We start from the raw sequence: 16539 nt of genomic DNA, 5'->3' as shown, positions 1-16539 counted from the left end.
GATGAATTCAAGTTTTGGATACATTCAGTGTGATTCCCCTGTGGAGCATCTGGGTGAATGGTGGTAATTGGAAATAGGGCTCTGAAGTACAACTGAAAGATTAGAAAAAATTCCAAAAATTTGGAATTATCAGTATATGGTTGGTCATTGAAGTTTTGGAACTGGTTAAGATTTCCCGGGAAGAGCATGTAGTCAGAAGAGAAGATAGACTCTTGAGTACTATGTGTCGGGACATAGGCAGAACAAGATGAACTAGCAGAAGAAGCATAGAAAGTGACAGAAAAAAACTGTCCCTTTGGGCTGCCATAACAAAATACCACAGACCAGGTGGAATATAAACAGAAATGTATTTATCACAGTTTTGGAGGCTGGCAAATCCAAAATCATGGCACCAGCAGATTTGGTGTCTGGTGAGGGAAAATTTCTGATTCATGGAAGACTGTCTTTTTGCTGTATCCTCACATGGTGAAGGGCTAGGGAGCTCTTTGGGGTCTCCTGAATAAAGGCACTAGTTTCACTTATGACCTAATCACCTCCCAAAGGCCTCACCCCCTAAAACCATCACATTGGGGGATTAGGATTTCAATATAGGAATTTGAGGGGGGACACAAACATTCAATCTATAGCAAAGACAAAAGATTTTTTTTTTTTTTAAAGATGTCAAGAAAAAGGAAGTGCTCTGTATCTGAAGTCAGCAAACTTTGTAAAGGGCGAGATAGTAAATATGTTAGTGTTTGTAGACCATATATACTCTCCTGTTCTTTGTTGTTGTTTATTTTAAAACCTTTTAAGAATGTAAAAACCCTTCTTCACCTAAAAAACTAAGAGAATTGGGCACTAGCCATCATTTGCCACACTCCTACTGTTTGGTGTTAGATGCTTTAGAGGAATCAGCTGATGAAGGAATGAAACAAGTGACATGCTCAGCACCCACCCCCCAACACACACTTGGTATATGATACATATTTTTGTATTTAAAACATACATATATGTTTATATATGTATGTCTTTAAATATTTAAGGAATGTGGGGCGCCTGGGTGACTCAGTCGGTCGGGCATCTGCCTTTGTCACCTGAGCCGAAGGCAGATGCCCAACCGACTGAGCTACCAGGCGCCTCTAACATAACTTTCTTGAAAGATTAAATTTTTTTATCTCCAGATATATGTCCTGAAACTGAACAAAATGGAGCTGTTACCATTTCATGCTGATGTGGAGATTGGCCAGATTATAGAAATCCCCATTGCAATGTATCATGTAAAGAAGGAGAACAAAGAAGTCATCATGTTCACAGACTGCTCTCATTTATTGTTGGATTTGAACATGGATAAGCAAGGAGTCTTTACTCTTCTCAAGGAAGGTAAGAGTAGGCCCTTTATTTTCTCCTTTCTTTGTCATTGAATGAGAAGACCAATCATCAATTCAGGAATTACAAATTATAGTCTGAATTCACATATTACCTTTCTTTACAATGCTTTTATTTGTTCTGTCAACTACCTCGTTATAATGTAATTTAGAAACAAAAGCCCAGCAATTGAATAACATGTTCAAAGAAGTGTTGTGGCCATTCCTTCAGCTCATATGAAGGTATTGAGCTCTTTTCCTCTTTCTTTAAATATATCATACCTCTTTCTAGGATGGCTATACTACCATTATTAAATTTATTCAAAAAAAGTATTTTTTTCTAATAAAAGGAGAATGTGAACAAGCTATCTGTAAAGACTAACATCATTTCCTGTTATTGATTATCGTGTGTGATCGTGATTACCATTGTTTTTTAATCAGTAATAATAGTAGTAGTAGCATATAACATTCACTCAGCATTTACTATTTGCTAGGCTCTATTCTGAATACTTTTCATATATTAACTCTTTTAATTCTCACAATACATCTATAACATGGACTTCTGCCTTGCCCTTACTAAGTATACTATATAATATCTCTTTCCTCTTCTCAGTTCTCAAGGTGTGTCTCCTAATTTTTAGGCCCTCACTATCTCTCACCTAGAATATAACAGTATCCTCCTAACTGATGCTTGCTCACCTTTGATAATCTGTGGCTAGGAGGTGGACCTTCATGAAGCTCACTTTTTTTTTTTTAAGATTTTTTTTAAATTTATTTGTCAGAGTGAGAGAGCAAGCACAGGCAGGGGGAGTGGCAGGTAGAGAGAGAAGCAAATTCCCCGCTGAGCAAGGAGCCCGATGCAGGACTTGATCCCAGGACCCTGGGATCATGACCTGAGCCAGAGGCAGATGCTTAACTGCCTGAGCCACCCAAGCATCCCTGAAGCTCACGTTCAATACTACTTTTCTTGCTCAAAAAATGTGAGAGGTTTCTCCTTACCAGTGGAATAGAGCTGAATCCTTTTAGTTTAATGTTCAAGGTCTCTACAAGATAACCCAATCTCCTTTTCATAAAGAAATACTATGTCGTACTTTGGCTTCCTTTAATTATGGCTCCAGCTAAACAGACTATTTAAGTTAAAATTTCCTGTATAGCTCCTTCATATACTCATGTGTATCTCATTTATATTTCTGTCTTTGCTCATTCATCAGTTTGAGATACTATCTTCTACATATCTAAATTTTCCTTGACCTCTCCAACTAGAAGTAATCTTTCTGTTTTCTAGACCTCTATACTGCTTATCATTTTCTACAAATTCTTTAACTTATGTAAATGTTCACTCTCGCCTTCTAAACTATATATGCCTTGAAGTTAGGATCTTGGCTCATATTTGTATCCTCACTGAACATAAAATTGTGTCTTACATGGTATATATCTGTTAATAGAAGGAGCAGATTTTTATATCGATTTGATATAAACTGGGGCCTAGTAGTTAGTGTGCAAGATCAAGATGTTTTTTAATGTATTAAAATTCTTCTATTTCTGTAGACTGATCCCCTTGAGAACTGACTGCTTATTACCCTAATGAAGTCATATTTTTGATTTGCAGGTGTTCAAAGACCTGGGCCAACACACTGTTCTAGTATACATATAGCAGCCAAATCTCTAGGCCATACCCTGGTAACAGTGAGTGTGACTGAGTCTGAAGAGTACTTGGAGAGCAGTGCCACATTTGCTGCTTATGAACCTCTAAAGGTGAGACATTTCATGGTAAGGAACTGGCATATCTTTTCATGGAACCCACTGTATCCACTTAGAGGCTTCCCAGCTATCTGTGATTTCTATTAAAGATCAGTTATATTTGTGTTCTCTTTATTTACCAGCTCTGTCGTCAAACCTGAGTATCAGGGAGTTTACTCCCTCATGTTTCTGCCACAGAATATCTTTAAGTTGTATCAGCAAGTTTTAGATATTCCCCTTTATTTCTTCTTTTTTATTGAGGTATAAAATATGTATAGTAAGGTACGTAAAGTATACTAATCTTAAGGTACTGTTTGATTTTTTACATATGTATATATCCCTGTAAACACGACCCTGAATAAGATATTGAATATTAGTGTGGCCTCTTTTGAAAAACTCTGAAAGAAAACTTTATCGTAGAGGGGGAGATTAGTCATCTTTAACCTTTATACTTAAGGATTTTCAGCATAACAATCATTATTTAAGGCCTTAAGGATTGGTCCATTATAATTGGGACATTATGACAGGTGGCAGTTCAAAACAAAAGTTGAGCCTGGTATGCATTCATATTTGAATCCTTCAGGAGCTAAAATTGATGTCTACAGGTTCTTGCTAATAGATACTGACAAATCCTGAGTCAGTGTCTCTTGGGATAAGGAGGCACCCATAGGGGGAAAAATAAACACTAATGAAAGAAGCAAGGTAAGTTATTAATTTTAAAATTTGCATTTTAAGTTGGCCTTATTGCACATTATGTAGCATAAGTATTAAACATACGGTTCAAGCATATTTCATTTGTTCTCAGTGGATGAATCATCTTAGTTACCTAATTAAGTGAAAGTACTTGGCTGTGGCTCATTGTCATTTCATTAGGTTTTTTATTTTATGATTATTCCCAGCCTTATTTTGTATTTATTGAGTGTCCACAGATCAGATCTCCCCTGGATGAAAACTGCCCTTAAAGGAAAGGAAGTAAGATGATGATTTTCCTTTTCTATGTAGTGCTTTGGTCATATATTTTTCCTTTTACCTGCTTAAAAGAATATGTGTTTTCTACCTTTGTTATCAATATTATGTTTCAGTATGTGGTATAGTTCTCAATTTGTCCTTTTACATATCAGTCCAATTCAGTTGATCTGGTTAATTTTGGACTATGTATGTAGGAAAAAGGAATAATCTCTGTCCTGCTTTCTGAGGGAGGCCTTCTGTGAAACCTTTAATTCTATTTCTTCTATTAGAGGCTTGAATGGCACACTGTACTGTGCCTTTTTGTGATGCCCATTATACTCTTTACCTACTTCAAATCTGTCTTTCCCAAACCGTGAGCTCCACTGTGAGGCAAGACCTTATTTGTCTTTTTATTACTATATCCCCAATGGGCCATTAGTGAATACTTGTTGAATTGAATTATATACACATTATTTAAGAGAATACTGCCATTAGACATAGGAATTTTTTTTTGTTTTTTTTTTTGTTTTTTTAAAGATTTTATTTATTTGACAGAGAGAGACACAGCTAGAGAGGGAACACAAGCAGGGGGAGTGGCAGAGGGAGAAGGAGAAGCAGGCTTCCTGCTGAGCAGGGAGCCCGATGCAGGGCTCGATCCCAGGAGTCTGGGATCACGACCTGAGCCGAAGGCAGATGCTTAACAACTGAGCCACCCAGGCGCCGCTAGACATAGGAATGTTTAATTTTAATAGTATTCAATGTTTTATTTATTTAGTCATGAAAGTCAGAGAGAGAGAGAGGCAGAGGAAGAGGGAGAAGCAGGCTCCCCGCCTAGCAGGGAGCCTGATGCGGGACTCGATCCCAGAACCCCGGGATCATGACCTGAGCCGAAGGCAGACGCTTAACCATCTGAGCCACCCAGGCGCCCCAATTTTAATAGTATTCAATAATAAATATGATTGACTAGTTCAATGAAGAAATACTAAGGCATGGTTTGCTTATATATATATATATATATATATATATATATATATTTTAAAGATTTTATTTATTTATTTGAGACAGAGAGAATGAGAGACAGAGAGCATGAGAGGGAGGAGGGTCAGAGGGAGAAGCAGACTCCCCGCCGAGCAGGGAGCCCGATGTGGGACTCGATCCAGGGACTCCAGGATCACGACCTGAGCCGAAGGCAGTCACTTAACCGACTGAGCCACCCAGGCGCCCGGTTTGCTTATATTTTTAATGATTGCTCAACTCTACTTCAAGTTGCAACTTAGTCACTGTTGTAGATAGACACTGTGTGCCACATGAAAATAACCTACCCTTTGATAATGCTTTATTCTCCTAAAACAAGTTTGCTCATCTGTAATAGGATCCAACTTCTCTGTATACTGGAGTGAATAATACCAGTCTTGACTATACCTCTTAAGTGAGAGTTCTTTGAGAAATAGGATGAAGTGTATAGATATATTATTTTATATTTTTAGGACAAAAGTTCTTTGCTAACTTAATAAAGTATCCATTTAATGGGTAAATTCTTAGAAACATACAGTCTCCCTGGGGCACCTGGGTGGCTCAGTCAGTTAAGTGTCCAGCTCTTTTTTTTTTTTTTAAAGATTTTATTTATTTATTTGAGAGAGAGAGAATGAGAGACAGAGAGCATGAGAGGGAGGAGGGTCAGAGGGAGAAGCAGACTTCCTGCCGAGCAGGGAGCCCGATGCGGGACTCGATCCCAGGACTCCAGGATCATGACCTGAGCCGAAGGCAGTCTTTTAACCAACTGAGCCACCCAGGCGCCCCTAAGTGTCCAACTCTTGATTTTGGCTCAGGTCATGATCTCAGCGTTGTGAGATTAAGCCGCACGTCAGGCTCTGAGCTCAGTGGGGAGTCTGCTTGAGATTTTCTCTCTCCCTCTCCCCCTACCCCTTTCTTTCTCTCTAAAATAAATAAATCTTTAAAAAAAGAAGGAAACATACAATCTTCCAGAACTGAATTAGAAAGAAATAGAAAATCTGAACAGACTGATTGTTAGTAATGAAATTGAATCTGTAATCAAAAAACTGCCAACAAACAAAAGTCCAGGGCCAGATGGATTCACAGGTGAATTCTACCAAACATGTAAAGAAAGGTTAATAGCTATTCTCCTCAAACTATCCCAAACAATAGAAAAGGAAGGAAACTAGACAAATACCAAAACTAGACAAATACCAAACCTAGACAAAGACACCATAAAGAAAGAAAACTACGAGGGGTGCCTGGGTGGCTCAGTCGTTAAGCGTCTGTCTGCCTTTGGCTCAGGTCATGATCCCAGAGTCCTGAGATCGAGCTCCGCAATGGGCCCCCTGCTTGGCAGGAAGCCTGCTTCTCCCTCTTCCACTCCCCTTGCTTGTGTTCCTGCTCTATCTCTCTCTCTGTCAAATAAATAAATAAAATCTTTAAAAATAATAATAATAAAAAGAAAAGGGGCGCCTGGGTGGCTCAGTTGGTTAAGCGACTGCCTTCGGCTCAGGTCATGATCCTGGAGTCCCGGGATTGAGTCCCGCATCAGGCTCCCTGCTCGGCAGGGAGTCTGCTTCTCCCTCTGACCCTCCTCCCTCTCATGCTCTCTGTCTCTCATTCTCTCTCTCTCAAATAAAAATAAATAAATAAATAAATAAATAAAAAGAAAAAACTACGGGACACCTGGGTGGCTCAGTCGGTTAAGCATTTGCCTTTGACTCGGGTCATGATCCTGGGGTCCTGGGATCGAGTCCCGCATAGGGCTCCTTGCTAGGCAAAGGAGCCTGCTTCTCCCTCTGCCTGCCGCTCCCCCTGCTTGTGCTCTCTCGCTCTCTCTCTGACAAATAAATAATCTTTAAAAAAAAAAAAAAAAAAAGGGCGCCTGGGTAGCTCAGTTGGTTAAGCGACTGCCTTCAGCTCGGGTCATGATCCTGGAGTCCCAGGATCAAGTCCCACATCGGGGTCCCTGCTCAGCTGGGGAGTCTGCTTCTCCCTCTGACCCTCTTCCCTCTCGTGCTCTCTGTCTCTCATTCTCTCTCTCTCAAATAAATAAATAAAATCTTAAAAAAAAAAAAAAAAAAAAGGAAAGAAAACTACAGGCCAATATCACAGATGAACATAGCTGCAAAAGTCCCCAAGAAAATATTAGCAAACCACATACAACAATACGTTAAAAGGATCATTCATCGCAATCAAGTGGGATTTATTCCAGGAAAGCAAGGATGGTTCAATATTCACAAATCAATTGGTGTGATATACCACATCAACAAAATGAATGATAAAAATCATGCTTATTTGAACAGATGCAGAAAAAGCATTTGACAAAATTCAATATCCATTAATGATAAAAACTCTCAACAAAATGGGTATAGAGGTAACATACCTCAACATAAAAAAGACCATATATGAAAAAGCTACAGCTAACATCATACTCAACGGTGAAAAACAGAGCTTTTCCTCTAAGATCAGAGAAAGAGAAGGATTCCCACGCTCACCACTTTTATTCAACATAGTATTAGAAGTCCTAGCCATAGCAATCAGACAAGAAAAAGAAACAAGAAGCTTCTGTATTGGTAAAAAAGTTAAACTATCACTTTCTGAAGATGACCTGATACAACACATAGGAAATCCTAAAGATGCCACCCAAAAATACTAGAAGTAATAAATGAATTAGTAAAGTTGCAGGATACAAAATTAATACCCAGAAGTTGGTGGTATTTCTATACACTAATAATGAAGTAGCAGAAAGAGAAATTAAGAAAATAACGCCATTTACAGTTGCACCAGAAAGAATAAAATATCTAGGAATAAATTTAACCAAGGAGGTGAAATACCTGTACTCTGAAAGCTATAAAACATTGATGAAAGAAATTGAAGATGACACAAACAAATGGAAAGATACTCCATGCTCATGGATTGGAAGAATTAATATTGTTAAAATGTCCATATTAGCTAAAACAATCTATAGATTCAGTGCAATCCCTATCAAAATGCCAACAGCATTTTTCACAAAACCAGAACAATTAATACTAAAATTTGTATGGGATCACAAAAGACCCTAAATAGTCAAAGCAATTCTGAGAAAGAAGAACAAAGTTTGGAAGTATCACAATCCCAGATTTCAAGATACGCTACAAAGCTGTAGTAATCCAAACAGTATGGTACGGACATAAAAATAGACACATAGATCAATGGAACAGACTAGAGATTCCCAAAAGTAACCCATGATTATATGGCCAATTAATCTTCAACAAAGGAGGCAAGAATATACAATGGGGAAAGGACAGTCTCTTTAATAGATGGTGCTGGGAAAACTGGACAGCTGCATACAAAAGAATGAAACTGGACCATTGTCTAACACCATACACACAAATAAACACAAAGTGGATTAAAGACCTAAATGTGAGACCTTAAACCATAAAAATCCTAGAAGAGAGCATAGGCGGTAATTTCTCTGACATCAGCCAATGACATTGAACATTTTTCTAGATGTCTCCTGAGGCAAGGGAAACAAAAGCAAAAATAAACTATTGGGACTACATCAAAATAAAAAGCTTTTGCACAGTGAAGGAAACCACCAACAAAACAAAAGGTACTATGGAACGGTAGAGGATATTTGCAAATGATATATCTGATGAGGGGTTAATATCCAAAATATATAAAGAACTTATATACCTCAACACTAAAAAAACGAAGTTCGATTAAAAAATGGGCGGAGAACCTGAAGAGACATTTTTCCAAAGAAGACCTACACATGGCCAACAGACACATGAAAAGACATTCAACATCACTCATCATCAGGGAAATCAAAACCACAGTGAGAGATCACCTGATACCTGTCAGAATGACTAAAAAAAGAGAAGAAACAGCAAGTGTTAGGATGTGGAGAAAAAGGAACCATTGTGCACTGTTGGTGGGAATGTAAATTGGTGCAGCCACTCTGGAAAACAATATCGAGGTTCCTCATAGAACTATCTTGTGATCCAGTAATGCCACTACTGGGTATTTAACCAAAGAAAATGAAAACACTAATCTGAGAAGATGTATGCATCCCTATGTTTATTGAAGCATTATTTACAGTAACTAAGATATGGAAGCAACCCAAGTGTCCATCAAAAGATGAATGGGTAAGGAAGATGTGATGTGTATGTACACACAGACACACAGGAATATTAGCCATAAAAAAATGAGATCATAGCATTGTGCCAACATGGATGGACCTAGAGGGTATTATGATAAGTGAAATAAGTCAGGCTGAGAAAGACCAATGATTCCATACAATTTCACAAAACAAATGAATAAATAAACAAAAAGCACAATCAGTCCTATCAATAAGAGAACAAACTGATGGTTGCCAGGTTAGTGGGGGTGGATAGGCAAAATGGGTGAAGAGGAGTGGGAGATACAGGCTTCTAGTTATGGAATACGTCATGGGAATAAAAGTCACTCTGTAGGGAACATAGTGGTACTGTAATAGTGTGGTATGGGGACAGATGGTAGCTACACTTCTTTTTTTTTAAGATTTTATTTATTTGTCAGAGAGAGCGCAAGCAGGGGGAGTGGCAGGCAGAGGGAGAAGCAGGCTCCCCGCTGAGCAAGGAGCCCCACCCAGGGCTGGTTCCCAGGACCCCGGGATCATGACCTGAGCCGAAGGCAGACGCTGAACTGACTGAGCCACCCAGGCGTCCCTAGGTACACTTCTGAGCACAGCATAACAGATATGTCGAATCTCTATGTTGTACATGTGGAACATTGTGTGTCAACTATACTCAGATTAAAAAAAATAAAATATCCATTTAAAATGCTTATACAGGGGCACCTGGGTGGCTCAGTTGTTAAGCGTCTGCCTTCCACGCGGGTCATGATCCCGGGGTCCTGGGATGGAGCCCCGTGTCGGGCTCCCTTCTCCAAGGGAAGCCTGCTTCTCGCTCTCCCACTCCCACTGCTTGTGTTCCTCTCTCATTGTCTCTCTCTCTCTGTCAAATAAATAAAATCTTTAAAAAAATAAAATAGGGGTGCCTGGGTGGCTCAGATGGTTAAGCGTCTGCCTTCGGCTCAGGTCATGACCCCAGGGTCCTGGGATCGAGCCCCACATCAGGCTCCCGGCTCAGCAGGGAGCCTGCTTCTTCCTCTCCCTCTGCCTCTCTCCCTGCTCATGCTCTCTCTCTCTCTGTCTCTGTGTCTCAAAATGAATAAATAAAATCTTAAAAAAAAATAAAAAAATAAAATAAAATGCTTATACAGCTACTTGTTCAATACCTTTTATGTGCCCAACATTGTACTAAATCCACTAAGGAAGAGACACTCTCTTTTAAAATTTAGGTAGAAGATATTCTCTTCTCTGAATAATTTTACATAACTAGAAAGCATAAGAAGAATTATTATGCTCTTCTATGTGAAACATTTGACACATTCAAACAGCATTAGGAGATGAACTAGTGTACGAATGAATAGTACTTAGAGGATGTGGAAGTGGTTGTGGTATGGAATGATTAGATATTAATGGGCAAGGTGACACACAAGTTAGGCCTGAACGACAAATAGGATCTAAATGAACATAGAGGTTGAGAAGCATCCAAGTGAGAGGCATCGTGTACATGTCTCCCGATTTGGGAATTAAGTCTAATGTCATTTTCAGCAATCAACCAGTTTTCACTTCAGAGAACTGTTGAGTTCCCTGACCAATCAAGGATTCATTTCTTTGAATGTCATCAGGCTGTAAACCCTGTGGAGGTGGCATTGGTGACATGGCAGTCTGTGAAGGAAATGGTGTTTGAAGGGGGCCCCCGTCCGTGGATCTTGGAGCCCTCCCGGTTCTTTTTAGAGTTGAGCATGGAGAAGACAGAGAAAATTGAATTAACACAAGTCCGGCTGCCAGCTAAAAGAAAACAGAACCAGTACATCTACCGGGTCTTGTGCCTGGATTTAGGGGAACAAGTAAGTAGGAAAATGATCTTTTTCTAACATTTCTTTTAGTAGTAGTACCCCAAATCTTTTGTACTTCTAGCCATTCCTTTTCAGATTCTAATGGATTTCATTTATAGACTAGATAGGGAAATTCTTGCTTTTCTTCCAGATTCTTATTTAAATTCTAGTTAACATAGGAAAATTCTAATTATTAATGGTTTTTTTAACTTTACTATTCTTTAAATGTACTCAAAGATTTCACTCGTTTGAGAATTCTTACAGTCTACTAAATGGTTCAAGATCGTTTTGTAGTAATGAACTTATTTCAGTCACTTTATCACTATTAATTCATTTGCTTGTTGTCTAGACTAGAGGATATATGGTTTCCCACCTCCAAAAAAATGCAAGGAAGGGGAAGTTGAAGCGTCATCTATTAGCAATTTTGATTGGTTAGCAATTGTGAGTGGTGAGCAATTTTGAAGAACTAGTTAGATCTGTGCAGATAAGATGGTAAGCGTGTTGCCCTTTATCAGTTGAATTAGTTTTATTATTTTAGAGGATCCACCCACAGCTCTGCCCTGCTTCTGTCAAGCCAGTAACAAAGGTTTGCAATTTGACTAGGGTTGAGAATTCAGTGTATGACTCTGTAACCAGCCCACAAGGAATCGACGTATGATTTTAATTTAATAAGAACTGAGCTTCTTTCTAACATCTTTGTGAACTTTGTCGTGTATGTGGCTGGCTGTCGGCAGTGTCCGAGTCCTCACCCCTGCTGGAGCCCTCTTGTCTTTTGTCTCCACATTCTGTTACTCATTTGGTGCTTCCACCAGAGAAAGGTTGAAGCACAAAATAGTTTTTCCACTTTTTACCAACTGGTAAATGAAAGATTTGGTGGAGAAGAAGACTGAAGTAATGGATCAGAATTAGATTTTTTAATGTTCCCTTTGTTTATAAATTTCCATGATACCCTTGTTTCTCTTAGCCACATGATTAAGAACTATGGTGATTATAGTGTCCAAAGGGATCCTATACTGGAGTTTGAATAATTCTGACAGGTGTAGATTGGAACAACTGACATCCAAGTGTCTGCTCTGCTGTTTCCTTAAAGGCTCTGACATTCCGAATCGGAAATCACCCGGGTGTCCTGAACCCCAGTCCAGCTGTTGAGGCTGTGCAGGTACGCTTTATGTGTGCCCACCCTGCCAGCATGTCAGTAACCCCAGTATACAGAGTGCCAGCTGGTGCCCAGCCGTGCCCTCTGCCACAGCACAACAAACAGCTGGTAAGTACAGTGTTTCCATCTAACCTGGTACCTTTGTCTTCCACACCTTAGAGATAAATGGTCTCAAGTATAGCTTTTGTCTTATTAAAGTAAAGGAAACATTTATTTGTTACTCATTCTCTGACAGCGTCTGTAAAGTCTGTAAATAATTAAACTAGGTTAGAATTGGCTACACTTAGTGACACTTTAGTGACTTAGTTTGCTAACCGTATGTAGGGACATAGCTTGTAATTGTGGCAATAAACAATGGAGATGTCTCTAAACTTCCAGATAGTTTGGATAATATCTTTCCCTACCAGATCTTTTATTGGTAAGTAATAGAATTTATCTCTACTCTAAACCCACCATGAAGAATAATGATAAGCAATAATATAACTAGTAGGGATTGAGGAATAAATGAGTTTTCTAACCTAGAAACTAGAACATCAGACTGTATACTAAATGAGGTAGACTTTAATTACAAGCATAGGAGAATGGAAGTCCTTTCTTAGCCTATGCAGAACAGAACAATCAATTATTGCTGTTTTACAGATGGAGAAACAGACTCCTAGAGGTTGAGTAATTTCTCCAAAGGCATAAAGCTAGAAAATAGCATATTCTGTTAGACTCCAAAGCACGTTATTGACTTTCATACTATTCTTTTTTATTTTATTTTATTTTATTTATTTATTTATTTATTTATTTGTTAGGGAGAGAGAGAGAGCATAGCAGGGGGAGTGGCAGGCACAGCAGGCAGAGGGAAAAGCAGACACCCGCCGAGCAGGGAGCCCGATGCGGGACTCGATCCCAGGACTCCGGGATCATGACCTGAGCTGAAGGCAGACGCTTAACTGACTGAGCCACCCAGGCATCCCCTATTCTGTCTTTTTATTATAAAAGAGCAAGAATATGAGATGATACAGGTTAGGAACTCATTTTTTTTCAGAACTAAATTCCACATGAAATATTATTTGAAGTTTACAAATGATGTACTCTTTTAAAAAAGATTTCTTTGGTTCAGAGAGAGAGCGAGCACATGAGGAGGGGCAGAGGAAGAGGAAGAGAGAAACTCAGTCGGACCCAGAGCTGAGCATGGACCCCGACATGGGGCTCCATCCCACAACCCTGAGATCAGACCTGAGCCAAAACCAAGAGTCTGACACTCAGCTGACTGTGCCACCCACACGCCCCTATAAATGATTCGGTTTTTAGAAAAGCACTTAGATGGAGCAGAATAAAAGTCATCCATATAATTGTCATTCAGTGTCACTTTTTTCAGTTGAAATAATTTAAATTTATAGAAAATTTGCAAGAAAAGGGGCACCTAGGTGGCTCAGTTGGTTGAGCACCCAACTCTTGGTTTTGGCTCTGGTCTGATCTCAGTGTCATGGGATTGAGCCCCATGTCAGGCTCCACACTCAGTCTGCTTGGGATTCTGTCTCTTCCTGTCCCTCTGCCCCTCCCCCTAGCTCATGCACTCTCTCTCCCTCTCTCTCTCAAATAAATAAATAAAATCTTTAAAAAAAAAAGAAAATTTGCAAGAATTTTTTTTTCTTTGAGCCATTTAGGAGTAATTTACAGATATAACTCCCCATACTTAGAATTTTTCTTTTTTTTTATAATTAAGTATAATTTATATACTGTAAAATTCACCCTTTTAAAAGTATACAAGTAAGGGGCGCCTGGGTGGCTCAGTTGGTTAAGCGTCTGCCTTCATCTCAGGTCATGATCTCAGGGTCCTGGGATCAAGCCCCACATCCGGCTCCCTGCTCAGCAGAGAGCCTGCTTCTCTCCCTCTTCCTCTCCCCCAGCTTGTATACTCTCTCGCTCACTCTCTCTCAAATAAATAAATAAAATCTTAAAAAAAAAAAAAAAGTGTACAAGTAAGAGTTTTGCAGCCAGTACCATGGTCCAACTCCAGAATATTTTCATTTCCCCAAAAAGAAATGCACACCCAGTAGCAGTCACTCCCCATTCCCTCCTCCCACCCCAATTCCTGGAAACCACTGTATGTCTCTCTGGATTTGCCTATTCTGTATGTTTCATATAAATGGAATCATATCATATGTGGCCTTTGCACCTAGCTTCTTTCATTTAGCATGTTTCCTTTTTTTTTTTTTTTTTTAAGATTTTATTTATTTGACAGAGAGAGACACAGCAAGAGAGGGAACACAAACAGGGGGAGTGGGAGAGGGAGAAGCAGGCTTCCCGCTGAGCAGAGAGCCTGATGCGGGGCTCGATTCCAGGACGCCGGGATCATGACCTGAGTGGAAGGCAGACGCTTAACGACTAAGCCCCCAGGCACCCCAATTTAGCATGTTTTCAGGATTCTTTGATATTATAGCATGAATGAGTACTGCATTCTTTCTTATGGCTTCATAATATTCCATTACATAGATATACTACGTTTTGTTTGTCCATTTATCAGTTGATGGATATATGGGTGGTTCCCACTTTTTGGCTATTAGAATAATGGTGCCATGAACATTCATGCATAAATTTTTGTATGAACATGTTTTCAATTCTTTTGAGCTTCTATATAGAGATGGAATTTCTTGGCATATGGTAACTCAGTGTTTAGCCTTTTGGAGAACCGCCAGCTGTTTTCCAGAGCAGCCACACCATTTTACATTTCCATAAGCAAGGGATGAGAATTCCAATTTCTCCACATCCTTTGCAATACTTGTTATTGTTTGTCATTTTGATTATAATCTTCCTACTGAGTGAGAAGTAGTATCTCATGGTGGTTTTGATTTACATTTTCTAATGACTAATGATGTTGTGCACCTTTTTGTGTGCTTATTGGCCATTTGTATATCTTCTTTGGAGAAATGTTAATTCAGATCTTTTGTCAATTTTTTTTTTTGCCAATTTTTTAAAAGATTTTATTTATTTATTTGAGAGAGAAAGAGTGGGGCGGGGGCAGAAGGAGAAGCAGACTCCTCCCTGAGCGGGGACCTGATGTGGGGCTCCATCCCCGACCCTGAGATCATGACCTAAGCTGAAGGCAGACACTTAACTGACTGAGCCAACCAGGAGCCCCTCTTTTGTCAGTTTTTAATAGGGTTATTCATCTTTTTGTTATTAAGTTGTACAAGTTTTTCATATATCCTAAGTACAAGTCTGTTTTCAAAGATACGATTTGTAAAAATTTTCTCCCATTTTGTGGGTTGTCTTCACTTCCTGGATGGTGCCTTTTGAAGCATAAAAGTTTTTGTTTAGTGATGTCCAATTTATCAATTTTATTGTTGGTGGTTGTACTTTTGATGTCATATCTAAGAAACAATTGCCTAACCCAAGGGCACAGGTATTTATACCTTTGACTTCTTTTAAGAGTCTTATAGTTTTAGTCCTTACATTTTTTTTTTTCTTTTTATTTATTTGACAGAGAGAGATACGGCGAGAGAGGGAACACGAGCAGAGGGAGTGGGAGAGGGAGAAGCAGGCCTCCTGCCAAGCAGGGAGCCCGATGCGGGGCTCGATCCCAGGACCCTGGGACCATGACCTGAGCCGAAGGCAGACGCTTAATGACTGAGCCACCCAGGCGCCCCTAGTCCTTACATTTTGTCCCTAGTCCATTTTGAGTTAATTTTTGTTTATGGTGTGAGGTTGGAGTGTACCTTCATTCTTTTGCATGTAGATAATCCAGTTGATCCAGCATCATTTGTTAAAAAGGTATTCTTACTCTTTGAATGGTCTTGGCACCTTGTTTAAAAAAATCTGCTCACCATAAATGTGAGGATTTATTTCTGGATTTTCAGATGTATTTTATTAATTTATATGTCTTTATGCCAGTAGCATGCTGCCTTGATGACCATAGCTTTGTAGTAAGTTTTGAAATTGGGAAGCGTGTGTTCTCCAGCTCTGTTCTTCATTTTCAAGATGGTTTTCGCTATTCTTTTTTTTTTTTTTTTTTTTAAGATGTATTTATTTGGGGCACCTGGTGGCTCAGTCGACTAAGCGTCTGCCTTCGGCTCAGGTCACGATCCCAGGGTCCTGGGGTCGAGCCCTGCATCGGGCTCCCTGCTCCGCGGGGGGCCTGCTTCTCCCTCTCCCTCTGCCATTCCCCTGCTTGTGGCTCTCTGCCTCTCTCTGTCAAATAAATAAATAAAATCTTTAAAAAAAAAACTTTATTTTTATTTTATTTTTTTTTTTTTAAGATTTTATTTATTTATTTGAGAGAGAGAGAATGAGAGAGAGCAAGCACATGAGAGGGGGGAGGGTCAGAGGGAGAAGCAGACTCCCCGCCGAGCAGGGAGCCTGATGCGGGACTCGATCCAGGGACTCCAGGATCATGACCTGAGCCGAAGGCAGTCACTTAACCAACTGAGCCACCCAGGC

General features: G+C 39.5%; 1 protein-coding gene across 1 annotated transcript in view; it reads left to right on the top strand.

Annotated features, from left to right (window-relative positions):
- Positions 1 to 16539, top strand: part of NUP210L (nucleoporin 210 like) — an 84426-nt gene that overhangs the window by 24414 nt on the left and 43473 nt on the right. Inside the window, exons 13-16 of the mRNA XM_035009649.1 lie at positions 1161 to 1359; positions 2953 to 3098; positions 10746 to 10967; positions 12046 to 12219. Coding sequence (XP_034865540.1) covers positions 1161 to 1359; positions 2953 to 3098; positions 10746 to 10967; positions 12046 to 12219 — 741 coding nt within the window. The remainder of the gene's footprint in view (positions 1 to 1160; positions 1360 to 2952; positions 3099 to 10745; positions 10968 to 12045; positions 12220 to 16539) is intronic.

The sequence above is a fragment of the Mirounga leonina genome, unplaced genomic scaffold, assembly GCF_011800145.1.
Source record: "Mirounga leonina isolate KUSES-001 unplaced genomic scaffold, KU_Mleo_1.0 Mir_154, whole genome shotgun sequence".
NCBI lineage: Eukaryota > Metazoa > Chordata > Mammalia > Carnivora > Phocidae > Mirounga > Mirounga leonina.
Note: the sequence above shows the minus strand (reverse complement) of the source record. Positions and strands in the feature narration are given on the sequence as shown.